A 14251-nucleotide genomic window follows, 5' to 3' on the forward strand; every position below is an offset into this window, starting at 1 on the left:
CTCCACCTCAATTAAAAAAAAAAAAAAAAAAAGAGTGCATCAAAGAATATGATTATGGGAAAGGTGTGACTGGAGTAAAGAGTACGTGAAATTAGGACTAAGGAATTCTGGCTTCAGTCTATACACTACTCCTTTCAAAAGTGTGTTCCATGGAATCTAGCCAAATGCTCCATTAAGTGGTCCAATAATATGAGAAATTCTGTATATTAGAGCCCCCATTGGAAAGTATAACACATATCAGCATCAGCATGTTAACATCTCTGATCTCTCAAAAGCTGTGTTGGGAGACAATTCTTCATGAATTTCTCATGTTTCTGCACATCTTGTGGACAAGGGCCCTAACTGCCTTTGTTCTGGACAATCTTCTCAAGGATATTTGTATATCTTTGGAAGATAGTTGAAATGGCCTTTGCAAAATTATGACTGAGACAGTGAAAGAGATCTAACTTAATTGACTCCAACTTGGTTCTAACCTCCAAGCTGTCCTTGTTCATTCCTGGCCATAGGCTGAACTAACTTTAGGAGAAACTTAGTTTATAGTTTATAGTTTAAACAAAGACTGTAACAGCCCTTTCCCGAAGCAGACCTCCCTCTTCTTGCCTGAGAACTAGATTGCCTTTGTAGGACTAACATTAGCCACAAGATGAAAAATTATGGTTTAGGAGTCATGCAGCTAGAGGCTACAAGATTCTGACCCTCCCTAAACTGCTCCTAAGATCAGCACTTGAGATATTTTGCAGACCCTGCACTTGATGGATCAGCTGACACCACCCAGATCAATAAACTGGCTCATCTGATCTTGTGGCCCCCTCCCAGGAACTGACTCAGCACAAGAAGACACCTTTAACTCCCTATGATTTAATCTCTGAGCAATCAGCACTCCTGGCTCACTGGCTTCCCCCCACCCACCAAGCTATCCTTAAAAACTCTGCTCCCCGAATGCTCGGGGAGACTGATTTGAGTAATAATAAAACTCCTGTCTCCCGTAAAGCTAGCTGTGCGTGAAATACTTTCTCTATTGCAATTCCTCTGTCTTGATGAATTGGCTCTGTTTAGGCAGCAGCAAAGTTAACCCCTTGGGTGGTTACACAGTCTCCCTCCACAGCAAAGGGGAGGCACACTTACTATCCATTACAGAAAATGTGGGTTCCCAGAGCTTGGTGTTCCTTTCCCATAATGCAGCCCATTGGCCCTCTTTGTTATTGTTGTTTTCTTAAGAGTTGGGGTCTGGCTCTGCTGCTCAGGCTAAAGTGCAGAGGCACAATCACAGCTCACTGCAGCCTCAAACTCCTGATCTCAAGCAATCCTCCTGATCCAGCCTTCTGAGTAGCTGACCACTGGCCCTCTTTGGATTGCCCTATGGGAAATGGGGTTTGGGGAACCTATGACATTTTGGCTACTTGTTGTGAGTAGTAAAGTCCTTTAACTTGAGCCAGGCATGGTGGCACAAGCCTGTAATCCCAGCTACTCAGGAGGTTAAGGTGCAAGGATTACTTGAGCCCAGGAGTTCAAGACTAGCCTGGGCAAAATAGCAAGACCCAATCTCAAAAACAAACAGCAAAAAGTCCTTTGCTGGACGCTGACTCAGGAGTGTCATATTTTCTGCCAGCATCCATGAAACTGTGGCAGGCTAACTTGTTAGCTTGCAAGTAGGGTAAGAACTTAGATCCTTCCCAGTTTTTGAACCCTGAAGTAAAAAGAAAACTTAATTTTGTTTAAACCAGGGTTTCCCAAGTTTATTTTTTTCCAAGAATTCTTATTAATACCATGTAGAAAAAACTCTGGGAAATGTTATAGCAGGCAATATGGACAAAGCGCTAAATGGAAGGTTAAGTGGACCAGTTAAAAGGCTACTGCATTAGCTTGAATGAGAGATGAATGTGAGCCTTGGAATGTAAAGGGGGTATCGCTATGACACATGTACAACAAGATGAAGATGACAAAGAAGTGTCATTAATGATACAGAACATAAGATGACATTTGGGTGAAAGTGGAAGAGAAAAGAGTTTAATTTGGGACATAATAAATTTTTAGATTGGGAAGTCATTCATATGAAGATGTATAGCAAGGCATTATATCCAGCTTTTTCCTTTTATGTTTTATACAATTGAGTAAAATATGTTCAAATATATGAATTAGACACATTTATAAACAAAGACAAAATTGAATCTATGTCCTTAAGTATTTATATGCAAGGGGAAAGAACTAGTAGAGATGCTGAAGCTAAAAATAGGCCAGGTGTGGTGGCTCACGCCTGTAATCCCAGCACTTGGGAGGCTGAGGTGGGTGGATCATCTGAGGTCAGGAGTTTGAGACCAGCCTGGCCAATATGGTGAAACCCCATCTGTACTCAAAATACAAAAATTAGCCAGGCGTGGTGGTGGGCACCTGTAATTCCAGCTATTCAGGAGGCTGAGGCAGAAGAATCACTTGAATCCGGGAGGCAGAGGTTGCAGTGAGCTGAGATCAAGCCACTGCACTCTAGTCTGGGCAACAGAGTGAGACTCCATCTCAAAAAATCTAAAACTAAAAAGAAAAATAAAAAAATTAGCCAGGCGTGGTGGCAAGTGCCTGTAATCCCAGCTACTTGGGAGGCTGAGGCAGGAAAATTGCTTGAATCCAAAAGGCAGAGGCTGCCAGTGAGCCAAGATTGTGCCACTGCACTCCAGCCTGGGCAACAGAGCGAGACTCTGTCTCAAAAACAAAAAAATAGTTGTAAGAGGTCATGATTGACAGAGCAGGTGGGTATGTGATCCAGGGCCCAGGAAAAAGGTTCAGTTTCAAACAACAAAAGATCTACTTTTCTACTAAGACTAGAGGTAAGGGGACAAAAGAAATCAACTCAAGATGAACCAGAAACTTAAATCTAAGACCTGAAACCATAAAAATTCTAGAAGATAACATTGTAAAAACTCTTTTTTTGAGACTGAGTCTCACTCTATCACCCAGGCTGGCAATCTCGGCTCACTGCAACCTCTGCCTCCTGGGTTCAAGCGATTCTCATGCCTCAGCATCCCGAGTAGTTGGGATTACGGGCGTCTGCCACCACACCTGGCTAATTTTTGTATTTTAGTAGAGACGGAGTTTCACCATGTTGGCCAGGCTGGTATTAAACTCCTGACCTCGAGTGATCCAACCACCTCGGCCTCCCAAAGTGCTGGGATTACAGGCACGATCCACCATGCCCAGCTGAAAAACTCTTCCAGACATTGGCTTAGGCAAATAATTCATGGCTAAGACCCCAAAAGCAAATGCAACAAAAACAAAAATAAACAAATGGGACCTAATTTAACTAAAAAGCTTCTGCACAGCAAAAGGAATAATCTGCAGAGTAAACCAACAGAGTGGGATAAAATATTTGCAAACTGTGCATCTGACAAAGGACTAACATCCAGAATCTACAAAGAACTCAAACAAATCAGCAAGAGGAAAACAAACAATCCCATCAAAAAGTGGGTAAAGGACAAGAATAGACATTTCTCAAAAGAAGATATAAAATGGCCAACATCACTAATTAGCAGAGAAATCAAAACCACAATGAAATACTACTTTACACCCGCAAGAATGGCCATAATTAAAGCAAAAAAAAAAAAAAAATAGATGTTGGTGTGGATGTAGTGAAAAGGGAACACTTTTAATACTGTTGGTGGGAATGTAAACTAGTACAACCACTATAGAAAACAGTATGGAAATTCCTTAAAGAACTCAAAGTAGAACTACTATTTGACCCAGCAAGCCCACTACTGGGTATCTACCCAAAGGAAAAGAAGTCATTATTGAAAAAGACACATACACACGCATATTTATAGCAGCACAATTCACAACTGCAAACATATGGAACCAACCTAAGTGTCCATCAGCCAATGAGTGGATAAAGAAAATGTGGTATATATAAATCATGGAATACTACTCAGTCGTAAGAAGGAATGAAATAATGTATTTTGCAGCAATTTGGATGGAGCAGGAGGTCATTATTCTAAGTGAAGTAACTTAGGAATGGAAAACCCAATATCGTTATGTTCTCACTTATGAGTAGGAGCTTAACTATGAGGATGCAAAGGCATAAGACTGATATAATGGACGTTGGGAACTTTGGGGGGAAAGGGTCAGAGGGGGATGAAGGATTAAAGACTACATATTTGGGTACAGTGTACACTGCTCGGGGGATGGGTGTACCAAAATCTCAGAAATCACCACTAAAGAACTTATCCATGTAACCAAAAACCACCTGTTGCCCAAAAACTATAGAAATAAAAATAAAAATTTAAAAAAAGAGGTAAGGGGATAAAGATATCTATAGTATAGATAGCTATACTAAAGACTTCAATATTACATAATGGTGGGACTCGTGCTGTGATTTAAAAAATTCCTTAATAAATTATATACTTAAAATGGTTAAAATGATAAAGTTTGTTTTATATATTTTACTACAATAAAAATGTATGTTATTTAAATACTACTGAATTTCCATATTCTAGTAGGTTAGCATTGGTAACTACATTTTATGGTTAGCTCAAGTTTAGCTTTTAGTTTGCTACTCTAGATCTTACATAAGAGCAATCCCAATGTCTTATAGCCACTGAAAAAAATATATTCCACTTTCACTATATTTTACCTATTTTTACATAGCAGAATAAACCAAAGATCTTACCATCTGAAATACATCAGAACCTTCATCAAAATCCACCATGGCAAAAAATATCCTGTTGGTGAATGCACTGGAGTATCGCCAGGAGTTTGCCAGGATCTGGAATTCTTCATCAGCTTGCCTGGATGCAATGAGATTCGTGAAGATAACGTATAAAACAATTTTTGAAAGCAATCTCGTTTATCATCAGTAAAACAGGTCCAAGCAAGCAATAGCAGTTTTTTCAATGGGAGAAATAATAAAAAACACTGACAAGTAGGTCAGACTCTGCTGACTGGGTTAAGACAAATCTTGTTTTGGCATAAGAGAAGCCTTATCCCAAGTTAGGGATTTCATGAGAAGTAGTAATTACCTGACTCCGCTTCATACTTTGTGCCTGTTTCTTATCCCAAAACTCTTTCAACAATCATTGGAAATATATAGCTAATTGCCTCTACAATAACTTTCAATATCCTAAACTACTTCTAAGAGTTCAAAGACAAGACAGAAGGGTATTCCCTAAAGAAAGCAGAAATACAATACTAATCCATTTTTAAAAATCTAAAGTGTAAAAGCTACTTGGTAAATAACACAATCAGATAAATTACTAGGATGAAAGATAAGAAGTGTCTAGGAATTGAAATTAATTGAGGCCAGCTCATACCTGTAATCCCAGCACTTTGGGAGGCTGAGGTAGGTGGATTACCTGAGGTCAGGAGCTCAAAACAAGCCTGGCCAACATGGTAAAACCCTGTCTCTATTAAAAATACAAAAGTTAGGCCAGGTGCAGTGGCTCACACCTGTAATCCCAGCACATTGGGAGGCCGAGGCAGGCGGATCACAAGGTCAGGAGTTCCAGACCAGCCTGGCCAATATGGTGAAACCCTATCTCTACCAAAAATACAAAAATTAACCAGGCATGGTGGCGGGCACCTGTAGTCTCAGCTATTCGGGAGGCTGAGGCAGGAGAATGGCTTGAACCCAGGAGGCGGAGATTGCAGTGAGCTGAGATCACACCACTGCACTCCAGCCTGGGCGACAGAGCAAGACTCCATCTCAAAAAAAAAAAAAAATTATTGAAACCTCAAGTCATCTTTGAATTTTTCCATATCTCCCATATGCTTTCAGTTCTCATGATCTGTCAATCCTCATTTGTGATAAAATTTTCACTCCATACCCTCCTGTTTTTATTGCTATCATCTAAGGTCAGATTTTTGTTATCTAATAGTAGGATATTTAAAAATATTGACTCTGGTTTCTCCTCCTCCTTCAATCCTTCTTTTTTTTTTGAGACAGAGTCTCACTCTGTGGCCCAGGCTGGAGTGCAGTGGCGCCATTTTGGCTCACGGCAACCTCTGCCTCCCAGTCTCAAGCGATTCTCCTGCCTCAGGCTCCTAAGTAGCTGGGATTATAGGTGCCCACCACAATGCCCAGCTAATTTTTGTATTTTTAGTAGAGACAGGGTTTCACCATGTTGGCCAGGCTGGTCTTGAAATCCTGACCTCAGGTGATCCGCTTGCCTCAGCCTCCCAAAGTGCTGGGATTACAGGCGTGAGCCACCGTGCCTGGCCCTCCTCCAATCCTTATACTGCAATATACATCCATCTTCCTAAATTACTACTTTCCTGAAACACTTCTCAGAAATCACTGTTGCTTTCTTATTACCTTCAGAATACATTCTCTAATGTCTTTCACTAGTTATTGAAGGTTCTTTATCACATAGCTTCAAATAATACATCTAGTTTTTATGTAGTCTTACTACTAATCAATCTCAAACAGTAACCGTTAGTCCCAATATTTTATTTACTCCTATTCCTGTACCCTTGTGTACATCATGCTTCTAACCAGAATATCCTGCCTGTTTCAACATCTTATCCATTTGTCTAGCCCTAGCACAAGTCTTATTTCCTCCATTAGGCCAATCCAAATCACTCCTATTTAACTTTCTTTCCTGAAATTTTACAGTATTTATTATATGTACAGTTGATCTGGTACTTAATCACAAATTGCCTTATACTGCCATCTAAATTTTCATATGTGTAACTCATTTCCTTAACCAGATGATAAGGGTAGGGTATCTATTTTACAATTCTCATCCCAACAGCACTACAACTACAGTATAATTCATGTTGCTGTTGCTTAATTTTTATTTGTTGAGTGAGTGTAGAAAAATTTGAGTTAATATTAAATTTGGTCTTGTAGAAAATAAGATGCCAGTAAAAACTTAGGTTAGTAAGAATTCCATTAATTTGCATTTAATAGAGAATTATGAAGGAGTTTGTGTTTGTTCCCTGCTATTTTTGTATACTCTTGACTGCTATTGAGTGAAATGACGGAATTAGAAGTAATTCTAGATTTCAAGTTTATTCATAGTTATTACTTACAATTCCGTTTTCTTCTTTTATTTATTTTTAATTTATATTCAGCATATACTCCACAAAATAAGCACTATGGAACTAAATACCTTGACTATACCCTAGCTCCAGGGAGAAAAATCGTTAAAGAAAAGTTATCAAGGCTTGGGGTGGCAGAACACACCATTCTGAAACAAGCTGTCTATTCCTTTGCATGGCTATCAGGCTGTCAGAATCTGGAGAACCTCCAAGCTTTTACTAAACTAATTCTTCATACAGTAGCTTTGTCATTTTATTTAAAGTTAATTACCAGATCAGATACACTGATCTAAAAATATAAATAAAAAGACACTAAAAAGCAAAAGCCACTTTATTTTTTAGTATCCATCATTTTGAATTGTTCATGGTGTTTATTTAACAAAATAGCAATGTTTGCTCCTAAGATCATTAAGAAACAATAAAATAAAATCAAGAAACCATTGTTTGATGAAAACTTAAGCAAGATTAGTCTCCATCTCCAAGGTTTACAATCACTATAAAACTGGGAAATTAGAAACATCCCTAAATCATGGATCTTTGGGATTAAAAAAAAATAATTAATATACCCATCACCTTACCTATTTATTATTTTTTGGTGGTGAGAATATTTAAAATGTTTTTAGCAATTTCAAAATCTACAATACATTAACTATGGTCACCATACTGTGCAACAGATCACCAGAACTTACTCCTCTCATCTAACTAAAACTTTGTACACTTTCACCCCCATCCTCTCCTAAGCCTCTGAAAACCACCATTCTACTCTGCTTCTAGGAGTTCAACTTTTTCAGATTTCACATGAGATCCCATGCATCTTTTTTGTTTGTTTGTTTTTGAGACAGGGTCTTGGTCTGTCGCCCAGGCTGGAGTGCAGTGGGATGATTATTGCTTTCTGCAGTTTCGACCTCCCAGGGTCAAGTGATCCTCCCACCTCAGCCTCCGGAGTAGCTGGGACTACAGGCACATCACCACACCCAGCTAATTTTGTTTATTTTTATAGATACAAAGTTTCACTATGTTGCCCAGGCTGGTCTCCAATGCCTGGGCCCAAGTGATCCTCCCGCCTCAGCCTCCCAAAGTGCTGAGATCAAGGACATGAGCTACCACACCCAGCTGCATCTTTAAAAAAAAAAAAAAAAAAAAAAAAAAAAAATTACCAGCTGGGTGTGGTGGCTCACGCCTGTAATCCCAGCACTTTGGGAGGCTCAAGTGGGTTGATTACGATGTCAAAAGATCGAGTCCATCCTGGCCAACATGGTGAAACCCTGTCTCTACTAAAAATACAAAAATTAGCTGGGCGTGGTGGTGTGCACTTGTAGTATCAGCTACTCGGGAGGCTGAGACAGGAGAATCACTTGAACCTGGGAGGTGGAGGCTGCAGTGAGTCAAGATCACGCCACTGCACTCCAGCCTGGGTGACAGAGTGAGACTTTGTTTCAAAAAAAAAAAAAAACTACCAGTTTTCTTGAATTCCAAACTTGGATGAAGCCACCATTATTGCATTAGTAAACATCTTAAGCATTGGGTAGACCAGTTAAAATTGTGGAGGCTGTTTCTTCCAAAAATGGTAGGATATTTGCTTTACCTACCTTTTGGGATTTTGACAATACAAGAGTATGAAGTTGAAAGCACTTATAAATAATAAAAAAATACTATATCAATGCTACTGGCATAAAGTTACATAAGTTGATACTAATATTGTTTTTTTTTTTTGAGACAGAGTCTTGCTCTGTCACCCAGGCTGGAGTGCAGTGGCGCAACCTTGGCTCACTGCAACCTCTGCCTCCTGGGTTCAAGCGATTATCCCGCCTCAGCCTCCCAAATATCTGGGACTGCAGGCATGCACTACAATGCCTAGCTAATTTTTGTATTTTTTTTTTTTAGTAGAGATGGGGTTTCACCATGTTGGCTGGGCTGGTCTTGAACTCCTGACCTCAGATGATCCACCTGCCTTGACCTCCCAAAGTGCTGGGATTACAGTCATGAGCCCCCATGCCCGGCCAAGTTGATACTAATTTATAAGATGACTGTTTGATCTTTAAGTTACTTTTATGATGGCTACCACAATTATTTATCCATGCTTCCCCCACTAATATGGATAATCAAGAATTGACTATAAAAGAGCAGTAGTATTGCTACCATAGACATCCTGAGTAAGGTATACACATTATTTAAATACCTACTGCACTAACTTGGCTCTTCTGGGATTGAGAAATGGTTAACGTTATATGAGTTATTTAATTTTAAAGTGTAGTTGGAGTTCATACTTGCAAACGACACACTGTCTATGAAGTTGGAGAGCAGTGAACATGACAATAACGGAGTAATTTCTCGGTGGGGCTTTCACAAGGCGACGGAACTTGTCTCCATTCATTCTTATTACAGGTCTTTTGTTAGTCCATTCCATCAGCTGACTAACCTTTTCAGATAACACCATCTAAAAAAGACAAAGTGAGCATGCTATTAATATACTCAACTTGGCATTTAAAGTTCTTTTAATTAGGCAGCTTACTTAAAACCAATACTAACAAGCAGAGGTATACAGAAAATGTGAGACCTAAAGCCAAAATTTGGTAGTTGGGCTGGATGATAATTATTCTTAAAATACATTATTTCATAATATTTTGTCAGACATTACACTTTTGATGTAATTAATTATGAATTAATGAATGAATGAATAAACGAATGAATGACACTGCCTTGCTCTGTCATCCAGACTGCAGTGCAGTGGCACAATCAGGGCTCACTGTAGCCTTGACCTCCTGGCCTCAAGGGATCCTCCCACCTCAGCCTCCCAAGTGCTTGGAATACACACGTGTTCCACCATGCTCAGCTGATTTTTGTATTTTTTGTAGAGATGGGGTTTCCCCATGTTGCCCAGGCAGGTCTTGAACTCCTGGGCTTAAGCAATCTGCCCGCCTTGGCCTCCAACAGTGCTGGGATTACAGGCATGAGCCACCACACCTGGCCTTTATATATATATATATATATATATATTTTTTTTTTTTTTTTTTTTTTTTTTTTTTTTTTTCTGTAGAGACGGGGGTTTTACTATGTTGCCCAGGCTAGTCTTGAACTCCTGGGCTCACATGACCCTCCCACCTCAGCCTCCCAAGTGTTGGCATTACAGTCATGAGCCATTGCACCCAGACAGAATTATTTATTATTTACTAATAACATAAGATAAAAATAACAAAACCTTTCATTTGCCAAAAATTCCAAAGAATGTTGAGTTAAACCAATGGCCAGTTTTATATACAATCTTACTTCTCTCAAAAAACATACAGTGAAAATCTTGAAAATAAAGAGTAAAGTGGAAGGAATCACTCTATTCAATTTTAAGGTTTACTATGTAGCCACAATAATTAAGACAGTGTGGTACAGATGAAGGGATAGTATCACAGAACAACAGAACAAAAAAACAACCCAGAAATAGATCCATACAAGTGTAGCCAAATGATTTTGCACAAAGGTGCAAAAACAACTCAGTGGAGGAAGAAGAGCCTTTTCAACAAATGGTGCAGAAGCAATTGGTCATCCATAGCCAAAAATATGAACTTCACACCTTATATAAAAACTAACTCAGCTGGGCATGGTGACTTACACCTGTAATCCCAGCACTTCGGGAGGCTGAGGCGGGTGGATAACCTGAGGTTGGGAGCTCGAGACCAGCCTAACCAAGATGGAGAAACCCCGTCTCTACTAAAAATACAAAATTAGCCAGGCGTGGTGGCACATGCCTGTAATCCCAGCTACTTGGGAGGCTGAGGCAGGAGAATCGCTTGAACCTGGGAGGCAGAAGTTGCAGTTTGAGCCGAGACCATGCCATTGCACTCCAGCCTGGGCAACAAGAGCGAAACTCCATCTCAAAAAAAAAAAAAAAAAAAAGAAAAGAAACTAATACAAAATATAGATCATATACTTAACTGTAAAACTATAAAACTTTTACGAAAACAAATAGGAGAAAATATTCAGAAGCTAAGGGTAGGCAAAGGGTTCTTAGGCCTGACAACAAAAGCAGGATCCATAAAAAGAGAAAAATTGATATACTGGACCTCATCAAAATTCAGCCGGATGTGGTGGCTCATGCCTCTAATCCCGGCACTTTGGGAGGCCAAGGTGGGCAGATCACTTGAGGCTAGGAGTTCGAGACCAGCCTGGCCAACATGGCGAAACCCAGTCTCTACTAAAAATACAAAAATTAGCCGAGCGTGGTGGCACATGCCTAAAATCCCGGCTGCTCAGAAGGCTGAGGCATGAGAATCGCCTGAGACTGGGAGGCAGAGGTTGCAGTGAGCCAAGATCATACCACTGCACTCCAGCTTGGGTGACACAGCGAGACACTGTCTCAAAAAAACAAAAAAATAAAAAATAAAAAATTTTACTCTCTGGGCCGGGCGCGGTGGCTCACACCTGTAATCCCAGCACTTTGGGAGGCTGAGGTGGGTGGATCACTTGAGGTCAGGAGTTCGAGAACAGCCTGGCCAACATGGTGAAACCCTGTCTCTAATAAAAATACAAAAATTAGCCAGGCATGCTGGCGGGCGCCTGTAATCCCAGCTACTTGGGAGGCTGAGGCAGGAGAATCGCTTGAACCTGGGAGGCGGAGGTTGCGGTGAGCCAAGATCGCACCACTGCGCTCCAATGTGGGCGACAGAGTGAGACTCTGTCTCAAAATAAAATAAAATATACTGACAATATCAAATGCTGGTGAGGATGTGGAGAAACTAGATCTCTCAAACATCACTGGTGGGAATGTACTATGGTGCAGCCACTTTGGAAAACAGTTTGGCAGTCTTAAAAGATCAAGCAACTGGGTGGGTGCAGTAGCTCACACCTGTAATCCCAGCACTTTGGGAGGCTGAGGTGGGTGGATCGCTTGAAGTCAGGAGTTCAAGACCAGCCTGGCTAACATGTTGAAACCACATCTCTACTAAAAAAAAAAATACAAAAATTAGCTGGGCATGGTGGCACATGCCTGTAATCCCAGGTACTCAGGAGGCTGAGGCATGACAATCGCTTGAACCCGGGAGACGGAGGTTGCAGTGAGCCGAGATCACGTCACTGCACTCCAGTCTGGGCGACAAGAGCAAAACTCTTATGCGAAAAAAAAAATTTAGCCGGGCATGGTGGTGCACGCCTGTAATCCCAGGTACTTGGGAGGCTGAGGCAGGAGAAATGCTTGAACTCAGGAGGCAGAGGTTGCAGTGAGCTGAGATCACGCCACTGCACTCCAGCCTGGGTGACAGAGTAAGCATCTGTCTCAAAAAAAAAAAAAAAAAAGCCAGGCGCAGTGGCTCATGCTGTAATCTCAGCACTTTAGGAGGCCGAGACGGGTAGATTACCTGAGGTCAGGAGTTTGAGATCAGCCTGGCCAACATGATAAAATCCCATCTCTACTAAAAATACAAAAAATTAGCTGGGTGTGGTGATGGGCGCCTGTAATCCCAGCTACTCAGGAGGCTGAGGCAGGAGAATCTCTTGAACCTGGGAAGGCGGGGGTTGCAGTGAGCCGAGATTGTACCACTGCACTCCAGCCTGGGCAACAAGAGTGAAACTCTATCTCAAAAAAAAAAAAAAAAAAAAAAAAAGAAAAAAAAAATCTGGCAACTAAAGATACACTTACCATACAACCCATCAACCACATTATTTGGCATTTGTCCTATAGAAGTGAAAATTTATGTCTACACACAAAAAAGAGCTAGAGTTTGTTTGTTCCTTTTTGGCTAATCATCATGAGGCAGTGGAAGAGAAGCATGGTTAGTCGACAGGATTTAAGTTTGAAATTAAATGCCATCATATTTATCACTCCCCTCATCTTCACCCTCAATGTTTTCTTTTTTTTCTCGAGATGGAGTCTTGCTCTGTCGCCCAGACTGGAGTACAGTGGCGCGATCTTACCTCACTGCAACCTCCCCCTCCTGGGTTCACGCAATTCTCCTGCCTCAGCCTCCCGAGTAGCTGGGATTACAGGCACACGCCACCACGCCTGGGTAATTTTTGAATTCTTAGTAGAGACGGGATTTCACCATGTTGGCCAGGCTGGTCTCGAACTCTTGACCTCATGATCTGCTTGCCTCGGCCTCCCAAAGTGCTGGGATTACAGGCATGAATCACTGCGTCCAGCTCCACCCTCAATATTTAATCCTTGCCATGAGTAGTAAGAAGGCAGGAAGGGATAACAAAGAAAACAAAAATCTCAATGTAGAGTTAATGCTAATTTATGATTTTGCTCATCTTTATAGAGATATGTATGGAAAAAGCTGGGAAATCATGCAGTGGTTCATCATTCAGAACCATTTGACCAGTTATATTTCCCATTACCTATATTCTAGCACTTACCATTTTAAGACACTTTGACGTTTGATTCCTTTTCTAGACTATTAGCTACAAGAGAACAGAGACTCACAATTCTTTACCATACAGTAGGCACTCAGTAAATGTGTACTAAATTTATAATTAATGAAATTTAACTGGGAACTGACTGACTTGCTTACATTAACATGTAAGAAATAATTGTACACGTAAACGCTTACATAGAAACAAATTTTTTTTTTCACTTTAGAAAGTAACATGGATTCTAAAAATGCATGATTTGCCTTTTTTTTTTTTTAGACAGAGTCTCGCTCTGTCATGCCCAGGCTGAAGTGCGGTGGCATGATCTGGGCTCACTGCAACCTCTGACTCCCAGGTTCAAGTGATTCTCGTGCCTCAGCCTCCAAAGTAGCTGGGATTACAGGAACGCACTACCACCCCCGGCTAATTTTTGTGTTTTTAGTAGGGACAGGGTTTGACCATGTTGGCCAGGCTGGTCTTGAACTCCTGGCCTCAAATGATCCACCCACCTCAGTCTCCCAAAGTGCTGGGATTACAGGCATGAGCCACCATGCCCAGCCTGATCTGCCTTTAAGCATATCTGAATTCATCTAATACTGACCACAATTTTATGTCACAAGTACATCTCTATGAATGATGGAAAAAGGCTGCATAAAAATTAGTTTTGTAGGCCAGGCGCGGTGGTTCACGCCTGTAATCTCAGCACTTTGGGAGGCCAAGGCGGGCAGATTACGAGGTCAGGAGTTCAAGACCAGCCTGGCCAACAGGGTGAAACCCCGTCTCTACTAAAAATACAAAAAATAAGCTGTGCGTGATGACGGGTGCCTGTAATCCCAGCTACTCGGGAGGCTGAGGCAGGAGAATTGGTTGAACCCGGGAGGTGGAGTTGCAGTGA

The 14251-nt window shown here is 41.0% G+C and overlaps 1 protein-coding gene across 4 annotated transcripts in view; it reads right to left on the reverse strand.

The window, feature by feature from the left end:
• MAGT1 (magnesium transporter 1) overlaps positions 1–14251 on the reverse strand; it is a 72466-nt gene that overhangs the window by 39824 nt on the left and 18391 nt on the right. For 3 of the 4 annotated variants that reach the window (XM_024240274.3, NM_001131459.2, XM_054543975.2), the window contains 2 exon segments: positions 9288–9457; positions 4652–4769 (listed from right to left, as the gene is read on the reverse strand). In XM_024240274.3, the coding sequence (XP_024096042.1) occupies positions 4652–4769; positions 9288–9457 (288 nt within the window). 4 annotated transcript variants of the gene reach the window in all.

The sequence above is a fragment of the Pongo abelii genome, chromosome X (assembly GCF_028885655.2).
Source record: "Pongo abelii isolate AG06213 chromosome X, NHGRI_mPonAbe1-v2.0_pri, whole genome shotgun sequence".
Lineage (NCBI taxonomy): Eukaryota > Metazoa > Chordata > Mammalia > Primates > Hominidae > Pongo > Pongo abelii.